General features: G+C 41.6%; 1 protein-coding gene across 5 annotated transcripts in view; it reads right to left on the bottom strand.

The window, feature by feature from the left end:
• The window catches only part of DIAPH2 (diaphanous related formin 2), a 167,851-nt gene that overhangs the window by 117,381 nt on the left and 33,261 nt on the right, over positions 1 to 17,209 (bottom strand). For all 5 annotated transcript variants that reach the window (XM_064426472.1, XM_064426471.1, XM_064426470.1 and 2 more), the window contains 5 exons: positions 16,817 to 16,935; positions 16,461 to 16,525; positions 15,726 to 15,830; positions 13,478 to 14,110; positions 10,976 to 11,090 (listed from right to left, as the gene is read on the bottom strand). In XM_064426472.1, the coding sequence (XP_064282542.1) occupies positions 10,976 to 11,090; positions 13,478 to 14,110; positions 15,726 to 15,830; positions 16,461 to 16,525; positions 16,817 to 16,935 (1,037 nt within the window). The remainder of the gene's footprint in view (positions 1 to 10,975; positions 11,091 to 13,477; positions 14,111 to 15,725; positions 15,831 to 16,460; positions 16,526 to 16,816; positions 16,936 to 17,209) is intronic.

Raw genomic sequence — 17,209 nt, forward strand, 5'->3', positions numbered from 1 at the left:
TGACCTCTGCTGTTTTCCCATGAATACTGAAATGAAGAAACCTCAGGAATACTGCAATGAAGAAACCCCAGGACTGTGCAGCCCGTTTGTCCCTTTGCCACCGTGCCCAGGCTGTCCCTGGAGGGGCTGGAGCAGCTCCCAGGGCTGGCACATCCTGGGGGTGAGGGGGCTCTGAGCCCTGCCCAGCCCCTGAGCCCCGAGAGCCACCCCTGATTTCAGAACTCTCACAAGTTTTCACTGGGCAGAGAAGATGTTTGCCTGCGTCAATAAAATGCTGCCCATAATAGCATTTCTAATTTCAACAGCCACATGGCCCAGTTGTATTTTTTCCTCTGACATCAGGCCACCATCACCACCAAACTGAGACAGGACAGCTGTAATTATTTCCCAGATTCTGATGAGCTTCTTAGCCCTACAATTTTCAAAAGTAAAAAAAAAAAAAAAAGTATCAAGACTCAGAAAAAAAGTCATTAAATTGCTGTCATATTTTACCAAGATTCTAGCAAACTCATTTTCTTTTATTACTGTGAGAAGTCTAATAACTAGATATCTTTTAAATTATTAGTTCACCTACTGTTCCCCTTGGTGAAGCCCATAAAAAGCTCACCTTCACAAACAAACACACTTATGGGAATCACATTTTCCAAAGGAACCTTCCAAATTATGAGGCTAAAATCCCAACATCCAAAAATCCTTTTATACAGTCAAGTTAATTAGATATTGGTGTTTAATGGAACTCACTAAAATGCTAGTAAAAATGAAGTGATAAATTGATTTCTTCTATCACTGTGATATCTGACATTTAACATTCCTGACTAAATATTGAAACACTAAGTAAAATACACATGTACAAACAGACATTTTAGTATTCTCTTCCTTTTTAAAGCACTGCTCTATCAACAAGGTTTTTAAATAAACATGCATGCAAAATACATAAACATACTGAATTCCAAATGGCTTGACTTTTTAGTGTAATGTAGCCCACCCTGGTTATACACACTGCCCGACAACCAAATATAAAATTTTATATTTCCACTGACTTACTACACAAGAAATTTGATTTTATGTTTACTTAAAAGAATTCTATTCTCCCATTTAGAGTAAAAACAAAATAAGATTAGCTGGTATTTATTGTTACACTGAGCCCACAGACCCCAAAAAGAAGCTTTCACAGGCATCAGGGCCAGAGCAGAACTTCACAGGGTAAAAGGATCATATTAAAAATAATTGGCAAATGATCTGCCTTAATAGATCCCATTAATTTCAGTAGTAAAAGTCAGCACCCCATGAGGCTGACTGGTAAGCAGAGCTTTGATAGCTGATCAATAGAAATAAGGATAAAATGTTGGGAAATTAGTCCTCCATAAACAAATGTTTAGAACTGTGGCATTGTGGTGGATGGCATCAAATAAATCCAGTGAGCCGCGTGGAGGCTGTGCCAAGCAGCCCTGCCAGCCTCAGCATGGCTGAGCACAGAGGCTGGGACAGCCCTGGGGCACCCCTGGGTTCCATGGGTCAGGACAGAGGCTGGGACAGCCCTGGGGCATCCCTGGGTTCCATGGGTCAGGACAGAGGCTGGGACAGCCCTGGGGCATCCCTGGGTTCCATGGGTCAGGACAGAGGCTGGGACAGCCCTGGGGCATCCCTGGGTTCCATGGCTCAGCACAAACACTGGGACAGCCCTGGGGCAGAACTCCTGGTTCCATGGCTCAGCACAAACCCCAGGACAGCCCTGGAGCACCCCTGGGTTCCATGGTTCAGCACAGGCTCCCCCAGCCCCTGGAGCACCCCTGGGTTCCACGGTTCAGCCCAAACCCTGGGACAGGCTCCCCCAGCCCCTGGAGCAGAGCCCCCCGGCTCTGAGCAGCCACAGCAGAGGGCAGGGCTGCCCTGGAACAGGCCCCACGCTGCCCAGGGAAGATGCATTGCCATTGTCCCCATCACTCTGACTAATGGCCACCCTAACAAGGCCATCCCAACAGTTTCAATATCCTGGCACACTGCAGTGTTTCTACATTTTAATGTCACTGAAAACCAAACAGGCAGGCATTTGGTGACAAGCACACCTGAGTGCCCCTCAGTAAAGGGGGTGGACCCACTGATCATTTCTGGGTGATGGCCAGGGTGGGTTTTACTGTGCCTTCTGTGGATCATGCACTATTTGGGTCTGCCCCTTTGGGCAGTCTCTGAAAACACAGAGAAATTAATATAAATTAGCTATTAATGAGATGTTCAATGAGAGAAAAAGGAAGCAGCAAACCAGGATGACCAGAAGCAGCAGGGTTAAAACTCTGCAAAACAACACATCTGTCTGAAATACAGAACAGTGCCATGGCACAGGTTATAAATGCTGAAAGATCCTGAGTTCACTGAAGACAAAGCACAATGAAGACTTTACTAAGTGTAAAGATGTGACCTCTGGCTTGGAAAAAACATCAGCTGCTGGCAGCTGAGACGTATCTCTGTCCAATCGATCCTGTGTACATCCAGTAGCAGACATTTAATATATATTAACATGTTTTCACTCTTTAGACTGAGCAGCTGCTCTCAGTCACCTGCTGAGATGAAATCCAGGGCTCAGCCTGAAGTCAGCTTTCGATGGTTGTGTGTGTTGCCACCACCTTAAATTTACCTTGGAAAGGCTTTCCTGGGGTCAAGGTACCCCAAAGTGTTGTGAACACACCCAGGTGCTCAGAGAACACACAGGCAACGATTATCTGCCTTCAGGACACACAAGATAAATTACTGCCACATCACAGCATTAGTCCCAGGGGACCCACAGGGTACTAAATTAAGGTGCTTGCATTGTAGCAAAAATAAAATAGTGCAGAACACACAGCTCCCAGCCTCTCACCTTCAGCAGCAGCGTCAGGCTGCACTGCTCACCTCAGCACACTCTGCACTGTCCAGGATCCACTGGACATCCTGAATTTAGCACCTGTGCTCTGCTTACCTTTTACACCACCAGCACAAGCCACATTTGCCTAGAGTGATTCATTAAGAAGGCAATGTCTCTATGCTAATGATCCAAGTCCTCAATGAAACAACAAAAAAAAAAGCCAAAGAAAACCTTGCCATTCACTCCACAGGTACTCCCATTCAGAATATGGAATTTGATGACAATTCCACACTGACTTTTACCATGCGGACTGCTTGCTTTTAGAAAGCCTTTAAGCCACGACCTTTCCACAGTGGGAAATGATTCAGTAGTAGCATTCTGCAATTATTACATTCCCACCTAACAGAGTAAAGCACCTGAAAGGAAGAAGTTTCAGAGACATTTCAGTTTCTCACACAATATAGAGAGTTGTAATTATAGCTTTACATCCATTTGAGATGATTAATAAGTAATTCAAAAAGCTGATACTTTTGTTATTATCTGTACTAATGCCTATGTACCTAGTATTTTCAATTTCTCAATGAATTCAGAAACTTAATAGCATGATTGTTAACTTTTAATCCTTTAGATACCTTTTGAATGTCTCTTTCTCCAAAGAACCTTTATTCATGTAGGTAACAGAAGTATCCCTGCTCTACTATAACTGACAGAAATTCTTGCAACAGCAGCTATTCTGTCCAAGGCAGCCTGGAACAGCATTACAGGTGAAGCAACTATCACTCAGAGAAATGGTCCATGTCAACAGCAGATGACATTTTTTGGGGTTTTTTGGTCAGCAATAAGAAAGGAAAAAACAGTTTTGCACATAAAACATAAAATCCATGGAGAGGGCATCATTTTTCTACAAACACAGAATCACTGCAGGTCAGCACAGTGAGCAAGTGGAACCAGGCCATGAATCAGACACATTTTGTCAGTTTATGCTTCTGCAGTAAAAAAATCCACATTCTATTTCTTTTGATAGAAAGTAGATTTAGGAGGAAGTGCAGGATGTGCTAACCATGGTTCTGCTGAAAGATGCAGGGGGCAGCTCTTTAATGCAGCCTTGAAAAAATTCTTTTACAAGTAAGACCATCAATTTTGCTTATAACCACAGCTTTGTTTACAGTGGGGTTTTATTTATTTAAGCAAATACATTGTTATTCCCAGAACTCTGCTGGAAGTTTTCAGCAGAGTGAAATATTGGTGCATAATCCATTTAATAGGCAGCACCAACTGCCCTGGTAAGTAGCTGGTCTGCTCTCCATCCCTTCCTCCAGACTTTTATTCTTCCCCTACTTCACTCAAGTCACAAATTCCCAGGCAGTGTTCAGCTGAAGAACCTGCACTGGAACCTCAGCTGGAGTTCCCTCGACCAACACTGAGGAAGCTGCCAGAAAATGGATCCACAGCTCCAAACACATCAGAAGAAAAAAGGAATTGTTTCAAAACCATTCTGCACAGAGCCACTGAACACAGACTCAGAACTGACCCCCAGCTCATCATCAGTGAATTTCATGTGCATTCACAGATATCAATTCCTGCATGGGAGAGAGAAGCCACACTTGAGGAGAATTGCCACAGCGGATAATCCTAACAGCTCGCTGAGCAAAGGATTGCTGTCAAACCCACAGAATAATTTAATCATATCATCACAGACTGGTTTGGGGCGGAAGGGACCTCAAGGATCATCTTGTTCCAAGCCCTGCCACGGACAGGGACACCTTCCACTAGGGTTGCTCAGAGCTCCATCCAACCTGGCCTTGAACACTTCATGTTGAGAGTAACTAGATTCACATTAAACAGATTTTTAGGATACCTAACCTAAATTCCCATGAAAAATGTAGTTGCATACTTGAAGAGGAGCATCTTTTACAGGTTTTTCTTTCTGTTTTGACATTAGAAAAAGCATTCTTCTCAGTCTAATCTCTTTATTTATTCATACAGAAGGGGCTTTATTCCAGGAATATAGATTTCTATTTGTTTAAAAACAAACAAACCCCATTTCTTCTTGCAGTTCAACACAGATTCTTTTTTCAATTCAACTTCCGAATTTCTTTTTCATCGAATTCATAGAAAAAAAATACTCTCTGTAAGAGCATTATAGATCAAGACTACTTCATGAATGTATTCATATTTCATGCTAATTAGTCTTTGTACACAATCCCTGTCTCTGCAGTGCCAGTACATGTGTCTCTGTCCTCAGCTCCTCATTAAGTGCTGGGCTTTATTTGAGCACTGCATCACCGAGCCTCAATCAGACAGTTGGGGATGCAGAGCTGCCTTTCTTCCCCTGCTGGATTTCAGCAAGCTCATACACTCAAAGCTCCAGCTCCTTAAAAAAATGAGGCATGGAGGAGGTACAGAAGGTGCCAACTTGTACCAGAGTTATCTCACAGTGGGCTGGAATTCCAGACTCCTGGAATGTGTGGGTAAGGAACATTTGTCTGTGTGTCTCCAGCAGTGATTCTCACACTTCCCTAATGGGAACCTCCAACACCTTAAAGGCTGGAAAAAACCCACTGGACCAATTTCCTTTGGAAAACTGGTTGGAAAAAACCCTCTGCACCAATTCCCTTTGTAGGAAAAACCTTCAAGAGTTCACCTTCCCTTGGCTTTTCTTTATAGTCACAACTGCTGTTCCATCTTTCCTCTTCAAGACATTCATTTTCATATTCTGAGAGTTGAGGTATAACAAATTAATACAAGAACTCTGTAAGCAACCACCTAAAATATAACACATTACTAAGACAACTCAGTCACAACATGGTTATAAATACATAGAAGAGGTTTTTTTAGACAATGCATGTCTGTCCCCACTCCGATTCTATTTAAATTCTCTTCAAATTCTTCCAGTGAAGTTTTCTGACAAAATTACTAATTGAAACTTGCAGAAAATCTGAGCAGCGGGGGCTCTGTTACTAATATTTTGCAGAAGTTTTTCAGTGCCAGAGATTGCTTATCCAAAAGCTGGCCTTGCAGCAGGCACACACACACAGGAGAGCCCCTCCAGTCCAGTTTGCCTCGTGGCACTGACGAGGCAGGTGGATGATCAGTTTGCACCTGCAGAACTCCTCCAGTCACTCAGGAACCAGCAGGATTCCTCATTTCAGGTCCTCACTCCTCACATCTCCAGTAGGGAGCTCTCACCTGTCCCAGTGATGCTCCAAAAGGGTTAAGCACTGCCAATTAAAGTAAAACTGAAGGAATGGCCTCACATTAGAGCATCTGACCTGGATTCAGAACAGACAGAACGCTGATTCTGAAATGAATTTCTCCAGGAATTGTGGGGAATACATTATGCTGTACCTCCAAGCAATCCATGAATAATAGCAGCCTTCAAATAGCCCAGACCTCAAACTACTTCCCACCTGTCTCCTCATCTGAATACAATTTAATTCACAGGCTGTTTGTATTCCATTTTCTGAAGGTGCAATTATTGCAGTTCTTTCTGTAATGCTGATTAAGACAATGCCCAAACTTCTCTCTCAGAACCCTCTTATGGAACAATGCTCTGAAAAAACTCTAACTCTGCTGCAGATGTAAAGAAAGCAAGCTGCAGGAGCAAAGTGGAGAGAGGAAAACTGCATCCATCTGACCCATCCCTCTTGATTTTCCCCCTTAGAAATCTAGCACAAAGTTGTAAAAGCAGAGTCCTAAGAGACACAATCAAAGTGTGCCACACCGAGACCTGCAGTGAAATTCCTGCCTCTGTCCAACCCTAAAGCATGAGCATTCTGAAAGAGTAATTTATAAAATATTTTACAGGAAAAAAAGACAATAAACAAAAATAGCACAACTGACACTGAGCCTAACTTCTGAAAAAGTCTAAATAGATTTTATTTTTAATTGGGATATTCTTCATTCACTGTCACATGATGACAGCAACTACAGTTAGTAGGTCACACCCACAGGACACATTTTACATAGTATGTTTTGTCAAAATAAATTATGTTTTCTTAGACTCCATATTACAAACTACCTTTGACATAGAAATTAAGTTATTGTAAGGCGTGTGCATTAAAATGCCATTTTATTAAGAACTAATATTTACAATCCTTACCTCCTAATTGGAAATTTTGCTTTCTTTTAGACCCCTCTGAACACTATACTCATATCAGTCCTTTTGACCCATGATGAATGAAATGAGCTCTGATGCTCTTGAAATAAGACTTGGACTCTAAAATAACTCTAAGATCATTTTAGAATTTTAAAAAAACGTACTTTAAATGTATCAAAATACAGAGGTATACATATATAAATCTATGCTATGGTAATAATTTTAGGCAGCAGTTTGTTCAAACCATGCAAAGCTTTTTTCACCCTTGAGTTTGAGAGTTTACCTACTGGATAAATCCAGTGAAGAAAAGGAAAGTGAAAAATTGTAAACTAATAACTCACTCCTCCTTTATGGTACCTGAATTTATTCTGTTGCTGAAAAACAACGATTTCAAATACATCCAGAGATGAAAACAAACCAATCTGCTGCACTTCTGTGTGAAACAGATATGAAGACTGATGACCTAGGTGTGCAACCCAAGGAAATGAAATTGCTCTGCCACACAGCCCTGGGTGACCCTGCACTGCAAAGCTGATCCTGCTCTGCTTTGGATTCCCCCCCGTGCAGGGGAGCCTGGCGAGGGAAGGGAACCAAACCAACTCTGAACCAGCAGCAGACCAAGGGAGCCACCTGCAGTTTGCAATCCTGCAGCAAATTCATGGTGAGTTCAGAGGTTTCTCTTCCTTTTTGTTGACAAAGCAGCGTAGGTAGCTGAGCTAGTGCAACATAGCTGTGCTTAACACCAGAATTTCTGCATTCAGCTGAGCCCTGCTGCCTCACACCTACAAGTGCAGCTGGCTTAGAGGGAATCTGGCCACAGCTGGATCCACTGAAAGCTTGCAAATGTTCAAGTTCTCTGATGAATTGGATTTGGGCTTCTCAGCATAGCAAATTCAAAGCCATTTTCTAAAAGTACTAATTGCTGCTCCTTGTAAATACAAAGCCCCAAATGCAAATGAATGCAAAGAGTTTTCTTTCATGTTTAATGGTGCACTGACCTATCAAATATTCTTTACATACATTATATATACATTGTACACATTATTTATATACATTTTCATTATATATATTTTCATATAAAATCAAAACCTGAACATTTTGTCCATGTTTTGTTCAATTACAGCATACATGGAAATTTGTCTTTTCTCTTGTCCCTTCCCACTCAAACTCCCAAAATGTGAAAAACACCACTCAGCTATTAAGATCTTACTTCAGTTTTGAAAACATATGAAAATGATTGTTGAATTGTATTTTAAAAGTCTAATTGTAAAGCAACAGAACCCTGATGGAGAAGTTTTCCCTTGAGGCAAGTTGGATGGATAATGAATTCTGTATTGGAACAATCCCAGTAGTTACAGACTATTATGTACTAATTACTACCTTTACAGACCTACTGTACACATAATTAATTTCTTCAGAGCACTACTATCATTCTTGACTGGCAAAATACACAACCTAAATTACAAGAGGCAGAAATTAACATGATCCTTTAGGGAGAAGGCATTAACTTGCTTTGCAGTGTTTTGCAATTAGACCATCAATCAAACAGTGAGAAATGATTTGGATAGCAGCAGGCCCAGCACTGAGCATTGTCACAGTCCTGAGGATGGCACGTGTCACAACCTGGCTGCAGGCACAGCACTGCAGCTTCTACTGCACCTGTTAGGAGACACTTCTGCCTTCAATTCTACATGGATTTAACATCCCAGAAATTAAATAGGAGCTTTCTGACATCATATTCCAGCAGGCGCTGAAGACCTGACAGTGCTGCTGGTGCTCTCCCTTCTGCTGGTGGCCAGAGAGAAAATTTCCTATCAGCTAAGGGACAAAAGCAAAGCTTGGTAAAAGATTGCTTGCCATAAAATGACCTGCTGAAATTATCTCAAAGATTTAAGTAGGCTCTTGACAAGAACACTAGTATTTTAAACTGTTAATTTCAGTTGTTGGGAGTTTTAGGACCTTCTACAGAATTAAATCATACACATCCCCAAGTCCATCAAAAAGCAGTAGCCCATGTTTCCTGAGATGTATAACTACACTGGATTAATAATATAATATGCAAAAAATTATTGTTCAACTTCACAACAATATTTCTCCGCAGAAGTCCTTCAGCTCTGGCTGCATTCCTCTCAAACAGACAGCACTCAAACAGCAAGGAGCTGACAGCTTAGTGACAGCCCACATTAAATCATTTTTGGAGTACCCTAAACCAAAACCATGTTACATGAGAAAAATACACCATGGGTTTTTCTCATTGTACCAAAGAATCATGAATAGAATTCAGAGGTGTAATCAAATTTCAGTGCTGCAACTTACAGGGAATCACAAATTTTTAATGAATGTGCACATTAGCATTTCTTTTACTTCAGTTACCATTCCCACTGGCATTCCAAAATTCCACAGAATACAAGACAGTAAACACTAAGTCATCCAAACTGCTTTTGGCAATTGTCAGTTTGCTTCCACTCATCCCTTTGTTTGTTTAACATGCTGACTGTGCTCCTGAGAGAATATCACATGCATTTCTATTTGGCTTTTTATCACTCTCCTGTAATGCATTCAGAGACTATCTCATTAAATGGGACTAAAGAAAGAGGGAAATCTGATCCCAGATGATGCCTGAAATAAATATTTGGGACATCATGGAGCTGCTTAAGGTCAAAGGGGAGGAAGAACAGTGAACATCAGTCTGTGTCTCCCTTTGCAGATGGCAGCTGCAGGAAAAAAGTTGCTTCTGGCCGCAATTCTTTGGGTCTGTGCTGCAACTAAATGCTCCAAGAGTTCTTTTCCACTTCCAGTAGGTTCTCCAGTTTAAAAACCCTTGAACTCGGACAACTCTGCCTTTCTGCAGCAGTCAGCCAAGTAAGGTTTTCCCAACCTGAGTACTGTGCAGCAGCATTTTTAATGTGCATCCTTTGTTATGGCATCTTGTTTTCTACAACCATTATCTGAGAACCAAACAAGGAACGCTGTCTGCAAGGCCATCAGTACACTAAGCTACTGGAGGAGTTTCTGTTGTTCCTAGTTTTACAACTGTGAAACAATGTCAACAAGAATTTCTTCTCATTGGAAACTGTCAGCTATGTCAACACTTCAAGAGTTTTTTCAGCATTTTTAATGAAGAAGCTTTTCAGGAATTCTCAAACATTTCTTCAGATTTCTGGTGAAAGAAATCAGCTCAAGGCAGAAGCCTGTCCTTTTCATTTAGAAGGGACTCATGCCATTGTGTCATCTGCTGCTGGGCATTCCTTCCCTTAAAGGTCTTCCTGTCACACCAAAGGAAGTGACCAACTCCACATCATTTTACCCTCCCTGCAGTGCTAGGAACCAAGACTCAATCCAACTGGGCATGGAAAAAATGTTAAATTACTGCAACGGATGCTTTTGAATTACTGCATGGAATAGCTGAACATTTAGACCAGAAAGTGCTTCCAAGGTGTGCTGCAAAAGGAGAATTCTAATGGTTTAAACTCACTGACTACTGAAAGGAATATGAATCTATCTCATGAAAAACACAGCCACGACCAACTCTTTGAAGAGGTTTCAAAAGGACACAGGAAAAAAACACATTCAGAAATAATTCAAGGAATCTACTCAAGAAATAGTTCATTACAGTCCTCTGAGAGCCCTACCTGAATTAATCTTTTTTAACACTTTTTTTTAACACTGTGTTAGTAAAAACTGCTGGTTTTATTCCAGAAATTCTCAGCTAGGAATAATAATGCAAATAAACATGGTTTTAGGATCAGAATTTAAATTTAATTATAATTCCATTAAAAGAAAACTCACATCTGTCTGCAACATACAGTGCACTTTTAAAAGGTATTACTGCAAAAAAGGTTCCTCCCCTCCTGCTGTAAAGTGAAGGGGGAGCAATTCTTGTAATAGACTGTTATGCTTAATATATGTTTTAAATCATCTTCCTGCTATAAAACCATCAAATGAATTCCATGGTATTGCACAAAGCATAAAAGAAACTGCCATTACACAGTTTTAAACTTAATAAAAGCACAATAAAGAGCAAAGTAACAATGTACCTTTCATTTGGGTTCCAAAGGTAAGTGCCAATTTTGCAAACAGCTCCGGGTCTTCAAATTTATCTTCTTCAGCTTTTACCCAAAAGCTGTTTTCTCCTATTTCTTGAGGCTCAATCTGAAAGAAAAACAGCATCTCCAGAGTCAATCTGGAGTGTTTTCAACAGCCAAGTTAGAGCAAATGCTACAGAACTCAGTGAGAATTGGGCTGAGGAAGCTGAGCCCCGTTCTGGAATGTTCTCTCCTGCTGTTCCTGCAGGTGAGCTGAGCTGCCCTCTGGCCTCAAATGGGCTTTACTGCACTTCTCCCACTCAGCAAGTTCTGCAAACTGAACTAATAACAGCAGCTGGCTTTCAGAGTGGTCCAGCTCTCTCTTGGTGACTTTCTAGAGAGCTCCCAAATTCTTCAGCACTCCTTCACCCTGCTGCCTGGGAACTGCATGCAACAACTCAGCAGGAAATGAACTGGCCAGGGGACACTGCAGAGACTGAGGCTGAGCTCTCTTCTGGCTAAAGGAAGAAAATGTTCTGCAATACAGAAGCTGAAAGAAACCCTGACTCTTCATGTATGACTCAGAACTGCTGGTCTGTTTTCAAAATACATTCCTCTAACAGCTTTGAACACATTATTACTGTTTATAAATTTGTTTAAATGCCAAATAATTTCCAAAGGCTATTTAACTTCAAGATGATATGCAGGGAATTTAGGAATACTGCATTTGTCAGCCTCACTCCAATTTCCCTGCAACATCCTGGTCCTCCAGCTTTCAGCCCTGCGCCACCAGCAGCTCCAGGGAAGACATTTTAAAAAACTACCTTAATCCAACACTAATGGGGAAGACAGTTACAGCAAAAGGGACTAAATTAAACAGTAAGAATTTTATTCCTCAAATGATGGCTCCTTAAAAGTGATGATCAAACAGACTTTGCACTTTCTCAGTAGGCAGGAGATCTCTGGCTCTGTTCCCAGAGCACTTAGGCAAAGCGTCCATCTGCAGCTCCTTCCCATTGTCACAGCCAGTGCTCACACAGACACTCCAGAAATTATTCCTAAAACTCCCCAACGGAGCTGATCACAATGCAATTGGCAGCAATTACCAATATGTATTAGGAAATAAAAGCTTGCTTTTCTCTGTGCTTACAGGACAGCAGTCTATGTCCCACAGTCACAAAACTCCTGCAGTGATCCTGATCCAGTCCCTTCTGCCCGAGACACTGAATTCCTCCTCCCACAAGGAAGAAGCAAAGTTATCACTTATCCTTTTATGCAATTATTTTATAAGAATTACAGAAAAAGTAAAGATTTCCAAACTGATTTTAACATTATTTAAATTAATACTCTAAAAACATGGCAGGCTGTTTTGTATCATTCCAGTTAAATATATTGAAAGCCTGTTTTTAAAATATGGCTGCTAGATACACTTTCAGATTGTTTTAGCACATCTCCAAATATTTTGAAATAATTTGAAATCATTGAAGCATTAATCCTTCTGCCAAAAGAAACTATAAATTGGCACACCATGCATTTCCACACAGGCTCTCTCTCTCAACCTGCTGGATTCCTCCTCCAAGACTGGTGGGATTATTCTGCTGCTTTGTTACCTCGAAGCCTTTTGACTACTCAGAATTTATATATTCCATGCTGTGTGGTTCCTCTAAAGTCCTTTCATTTGCCTTGATGATTTGGTGATTTTGGTACTTTCCTACACCAAACATCAACATATCTGTCATATTTTAATATCACTAAAAACTGCCAACCACATCTTTAGAATGCAATGATTGAGTCTTGATAACAGCTGCAATTATCTAACACCCCACTTTTATTTTTTTTTATATGGAAGGAGCAGTGGATACACTGATCAAAAAGGGGTTTTAAAACAAACACACCCCAGCACACACCTGGATGTTTGTCTCACTTCTGCTGTTAGAGGGACTGGATATACTGAGAGGCAAGGAATAACTGGGAACTGCTTTAAGGGTTCACTTGCAAATCAGATTGTGCTTGCTCTTTAGTGCTCAAGTAATGCCTGGATTTTAAGATTGTATTTAATCACATCTCATTTTTAAAATTATCAAGCTGAGACTGGAAGCTCATGATGCCCAAACCTTTCCCTTGAGCAGTCCCATGGCTCCTCCCAGTGGCCACAGCCCTGCTCCAGCACATCACTAAGAATAATAAATATCTGGGATAAATATCAACGTTAAGGCCTGATATCAGCAATCTCTGAACTTAATATTAAATGTCATGAATTTTGGTTTGCTTTGCTAGGTATGTGTGAAAGCTTCCTTAAAACAGTTTGGAGACAGATGTATTTATATTTAGATACATCTTGATGCAAAGCTGCTCTGGGTGCTCACTGCAGCTGATACAATGCACTGGAAGTAAGCTGGCTTGCTGGGACACTTGGTACAACAATCCCATTTAAAAATCCATCACTGCACGGTCCCAAGCCTTTCTGTGCAGTGCAGGAGGGAAGGAACAGCATCCCCACACCTGCTGGCATACCTTGGACCAGTTGATTCTCTTCATTGAGACTTCCAGCTTATACTTCTTCTTCTCCTTCATGCCGTGTGGCAGCGCTGGCACCACGGGGAAGGGAGCAAAGAGAGCCCCTCCCAGAGGGGGTGGCATGGGGGGCCCCCCGAGAGGCGGTGGTGGAGGGACTGCTCCCCCGGGCAGAGGAGGAGGAGGAGGAGGCCCTGCTCCTCCAGGCAGAGGAGGAGGAGGAGGAGGCCCTGCTCCTCCAGGCAGAGGAGGAGGAGGGGGCACACCGGGCAGAGGAGGGGGCGGTGGGATGGCTGCACCCGGCAGGGGAGGGGGAGGTGGAGGGAGGGATGCACCAGGTAATGGAGGTGGTGGAGGAATTGCTGCTCCACCTGGCAGGGGAGGTGGTGGAGGAATTGCTGCTCCACCAGGAAGGGGAGGTGGTGGAGGAATTGCTGCTCCACCTGGCAGGGGAGGTGGTGGAGGAATTGCTGCTCCGCCGGGTAATGGAGGAGGAGGAGGAATTGTTCCTGCACCAGGGAGGGGAGGAGGAGGAGGGATGGCTCCACCAGGGAGAGAAGGCGCTGGAGATGGTGGGACGTTCTCACTTGGGAGGGCTGGAGGTATTGCTGGGACTTCTGTCAGGCTTGGACCCTGGAACATAACAGAGGAATTCCTTCCATCAGTGACAGGAGGCAGAACCAACGAGGATGGTTTTTAGCCAACTGCATCTCAAGAAAGTGAGAAATGCAACTGTTCTCCTATTTAAATGAGAAACAATAACAATAGATTATACCACGTACCATAAAGCTGCCAAGTAAACTGAATAACCTCGCATTTTTATAAAAACAAATTGTTTCAATTTTAAAGAAAATTTAATAGTAGCAGTAACATTTAAGTGAACAGAACAGCATTTTATTTCTCACCAATGCACAAAACATTTATCCCACTTAGGATACCCCAGCAAGCTGGGGCATCAGAGATGAGAATAACCTGCTGAATTTTAACAGCACTCATCTGCTGCTGGGAAATTTTCCCCAGCAATCAGTGGAGCAGCTGCTGCAGTGCAAGAGGTCACAGGGCCAGTTGTTCATTGCTATTCTGACATCTGGAGGGGTGAAGGCTGTGCAACAACCTGTCCTGCTGTCTTTTGAATCTGTCTGAGAGTGCTTCTTTGGTGAGAGGAAGAAAGCAATCACCATAGCCATTCTAATAAGTTCTTACTAATTAATCAGAAAGAGAAACAGCAGCATGTCAAACCATCAGAGGGGTGAGTGCAGCTAAAAATAAGTGTCATCCTATTCTGTGGGGAGCATAACACTAGAAAAGGGAACAGATATCAGAATTACATGGTTAATTAACCAGTGGTCAGCATTACTGTGAATGCCCTGTCATGTCTGGATAATCTGAACTGTGTTAGAAGCAATAAAACAGGATTAACAATTAATTAGATTAGAAGTACATTTTTTACTTTGCACAGGGCACAACGTGTTTCTTTGGCTCACAATCATAATGCAACAATTGCTGGAGAACTCATTAAAACAGACTGTCACATTTCAGTGGAATGCTGGCTTGTGGGAATTTGTAACAAACATGAAAATTGGCAAGAAGGAAGTAAGACCAGGAGTGTCTCGGTCTCCACCTTAGTGCCCAAATAGGAAGTGAGATCAGAGGCTTTAAGGCAGAAAAAACAAAGACAAAAAGGGAACAGGCAGACCTTGCCTAGCACTGAAGGAGTACAAAATAAGCCAGACTGAGGCAAAAGCACTAAACCATAACATCTGTTAGTTCCTAAAAGGTACAAATGACCTGTCTAAAACATAAAGCTGGTGTAAAAAATAAAAAAAGGCTATATAAAGTGTTAGAATAAAAATATATATATATAAAACCAATAGCCTTTAAAAATAAACACTTCCAAAACAAAAAACTTTCTGCAAAACATACAGAAGCAGCAATGTGAAAGCATAAAAAAATACCCGTAGGAAAAAAAAAATCAGGCTGGATGCAAGATTTTTATAGGCTAAGGAACTTTTTTTTCCTCAATAAAGCAGGTGCCTATGACAGGTTGAACATACTGCTGTTTGTGAAATGTTACCTCCATTAACTGTCCTTAGTAACTTCTGCTGGCTGCCAAACAAATCAATACACCTTTACCAGACATTCCAAACTCCAGACAGACAAGTTACTCTGGAACAATTTCTTTTCAACTGCTCCTCAAAAAAAAAAAATCAACTCAGCTGTGGAGCTTAATGTGATATTATTTTATTACCTGGGTCCGGAGCTGTTTGACTTCTGATTCGAGTTCTTTGATTTTCTCCTCTCGTTTCTGCAGCTCTGCTTGTGCCTCTTGTCGGGCTGTGAACTCTTCATCAAACTAAAGATTTAACCAGCACAGGAGAGTTTGTCCACTTATGGCCACACCAGAGCCTACATGGCAGGAATTCTTTGAACAACATCAGAGCTGGAGCAATTGATGCACTTTTAACCCTTCTAGCAGCATTTTTCTATCTAACATGTTCACTTCTAGCACCACAATTTCTTCTATGAATAAATCAATGACAGAGAACCACCCAGATCCAGCTACTCAGTTCAGGTTCTTCCCTCCAAGAGAACACTGCAGACTTCTCAAACCAAACTCGACTACACATCTATTGCACCAAGCTTAAAGTCATTAAAAATTAAACCTACAATCATCATGTTCAAGAACATGTTCTACCACTTGGCCTGAAAATGCCTACTTAGACCAGACCAGGAAAAAATGCCAAAATTTGGAATTATTTCAAAACACACCTCCATAATACCTGAACTTCAGTACCACTGCAGCTACTATAGCACATTCATTCTTTTTTCAGCTTATACCTTCACTTCAGTTATTTAATTATGACTATTTCAGGACAGGAAAGCAACAAGCGGAATTGTGAGAGCCACTGTTTCCCAGTTTCAGCTGGGAAAGAAGCTGACTGTTCCTGTCAGGATTCTGTTCCACACCATGAGCAGGACTTACCTTCCTGGAAAATTCTGCTGCTTTCTTTTCACTCTCTTCTACTTTAGCCTTGTCCACACATGCATCTAGAATTTAAATAAAAGACCACACACAAGTCAAGTCTAACATGTCACAGCTCTGAGGTGCTTCCAGCCATCATTACCCTGTGAGCCCATGACACAAAAGCAACAGGCACTTTTTTCTTGGACCCTGTTTCATTTCATTGAAGGCTACAGCATTTGGTCTGGTGCTCCACAAGTACATCTGCAGCTTACATGAATATTTCCAGAACACTGACAAAATTCCCAGCCAGTGTAAGTAAGTCAGACAGAAGATCACAAAGAAAAATAAGGCAAAACTGCTTAAAGAGTACAAACCAACAAGATGTGTGAAATTGATGTCCATCCTTCCTCTGTATTTAAAATCTGGGTCCATGCCACTGCAGTGCAGCACTATCTGTGACACACATTCTTCTATGATCTTGTAATACTGAGGTCTAAAAAAGGAAACATTTACAAGACAATAAGAACATGAACAAGACTTTATGCAGCTGGGAGGGGGGAAACTCCTAATATCTGAATTCTACAACTGCCAGAAGAAGCATCAAGTTCAAATTCTTATTTGTAAATATTTTGGATGTGATGCCTCGACCTTGCTATGACACCATGCTGCACATAAAAGTTCACACTGAAAAGAGCAGATCCAAGGCACGTGGGAGTATTTTCAATTATCAGCTGTACAACTTCCATGTTCTTTGAAGCAATGAATAT

The sequence above is a fragment of the Passer domesticus genome, chromosome 7 (genome assembly GCF_036417665.1).
Source record: "Passer domesticus isolate bPasDom1 chromosome 7, bPasDom1.hap1, whole genome shotgun sequence".
Lineage (NCBI taxonomy): Eukaryota > Metazoa > Chordata > Aves > Passeriformes > Passeridae > Passer > Passer domesticus.